This window comes from Arachis ipaensis, chromosome B08 (genome assembly GCF_000816755.2).
Source record: "Arachis ipaensis cultivar K30076 chromosome B08, Araip1.1, whole genome shotgun sequence".
In the NCBI taxonomy this organism is placed as follows: Eukaryota; Viridiplantae; Streptophyta; class Magnoliopsida; order Fabales; family Fabaceae; genus Arachis; species Arachis ipaensis.
In genome coordinates this window covers 115,923,292-115,925,265 of record NC_029792.2, presented here as the reverse complement: position 1 = coordinate 115,925,265, position 1,974 = coordinate 115,923,292, and the positions used below count along the sequence as shown (strand labels likewise).

Here is a 1,974-nt window from a genome sequence, read left to right as displayed (position 1 = left end):
TAAACTATTTTATACTAACAGTGTTTAAAAATTAAATTCATAAAATAATAGTAGTAAAATAGTAGTGATACATATATAGTATAAGTGGATGAAGAGAATGATTAAAGATGGTCTTAGATCACATGCTTCATGTATAAACCTCCTCATACTAAGCATAATTATAATAATAATGTCTCACTCACTTAGCTTACACTATAAATGGATGATGATTGCATGAGTAGCCTCTTCAGTTATCACTTGATCTCATCATCTTCTTTCAATAACAATTATGGAGTTGCTTCTTCAATTCTCTACTTATCTATGCATAGCTTCTCTTCTTCTTATTATCAGCAGTGAAGCAAACACAGATCAAATTCCTAAGGTTTATTTATTAATTATTACACATATCTTTATATATTTTATTCTAAGAATTGTTTATTTCATTTTGTAGTTGCATAATCACAATTGTCTGAATCATCACATTTGGAGCTATTGTCTTCGGTTATTCCAAGGTTATATTATTAATTTTGTATCAAATATAAGGTCTAGGTTTTTATGATGTCCTTAAAAAATTAAAAGTACTAATTAATATTCATTAATTTTTTGTTACTCGAAATTAAGCAACCATGCATTTTATTAACTTAACTTTAATTATTAAGTTTTAATTTTTACACTATTAAATTGATGGTTTTGATTTTTTGATAGAGAAGAGAAGAAGAGGGTATCTCTAATCCACCATTTCAGCCATGCCATGAGTGGGTTCTCTGCCATGCTTACAGAAAGAGAAGCTTCTGCACTTTCTGGTATTTGATTTCCTCCTCTGCCTCTGTTTTCTTTTTTAATTATTATTATTATTATTTTATTTTATTGATTATCCTGTTCCTTTGACTTTTCTACTGTTTTATTGTGAGGAAATTAATTAAGGCATTGTTAATTTACTTTATATCCATTATTATTATTGGAGCTAAGTGGTTCTATATAAAATCAAGACTTTAAATTGGTTAGAATATAAGCTATGGTGTCTTATTGGAACAATTATTGGTGTCCAAAACTATATATTATAAAAAAAAAATTTAATTACTCTATTGGTTCTTATAGTTTTAAAATAAAAAGAAAAAAATTAGTGTAGAGACTCCATTAAAAAAATTGGTGCAAGGACTTAATTAAAAAAATATATATAAAAATCTAATTAAAAATTTTACAAAACTATAAAAACCAATAGAATAATTAAACCAAATGTGCTATCAATATCTAATGCTGCTACGTCATATATTACTGTAATAATTTAATATAGGGACTCAAACTAAAATGTACAAATTTCAAGGATCAAAAAGAAAAAAAAAGTTATAAAACCCAAAACCGATATTCTTAGATGAAAAACTTATAAACTTATTTAGATATATTACGATATGAAAAATTCATATGTTACTAGTAAAATGATGGAAGAATAATTTGATTCACGATTTAAAATTAAGGGATTAATTTTATAAATTTGTAAAAAGAATAAAATATTATTTTAGTATTTAACATCTGATTTAAATCTTAATTTGGTTTTTAATATTTTAAACTTCTTATTTAAATTCTAAAAAGTTTCAAACATCATATTTCAATATCAAAAAATTTTAAACGGATTTAATGTTGTCTATTAAATTTAACATGAATAATTTGAGTATTAAAGAGCTAATAACGTTTGATTTCAATTTTTAAATAAAATCACACCACCAACGATCACCACTATAACAATTTTTCTTTTGATTCTAGAGCTTTGATAAATGATTGTTAGGATTTAGAATTTTATACCAAAAACAAATAGAGAAAAAAAAAACGTGTTACAAAAAGATTTTGATCATGTTTCTTTAACACACGAAAAAGAAAATAACTTAACTAGTAATATTATAATGTTTATATATCACTTATTTCATTACCTAATTTAACGGTAGAATAATATTGAACTCTTTTAAAATTTTTTGGGATAAAAATAAGATGTACGTTTAA

At 23.9% G+C, this 1,974-nt stretch overlaps 1 protein-coding gene across 1 annotated transcript in view; it reads left to right on the top strand.

Annotated features, from left to right (window-relative positions):
• LOC107611465 (CO(2)-response secreted protease-like) overlaps positions 441-1,974 on the top strand; it is a 17,281-nt gene continuing 15,747 nt past the window's right edge. Inside the window, exons 1-2 of the mRNA XM_016313385.2 lie at positions 441-491; positions 685-782. Of these exons, the coding sequence (XP_016168871.2) occupies positions 731-782 (52 nt within the window). The 5' untranslated portion in view covers positions 441-491; positions 685-730. The remainder of the gene's footprint in view (positions 492-684; positions 783-1,974) is intronic.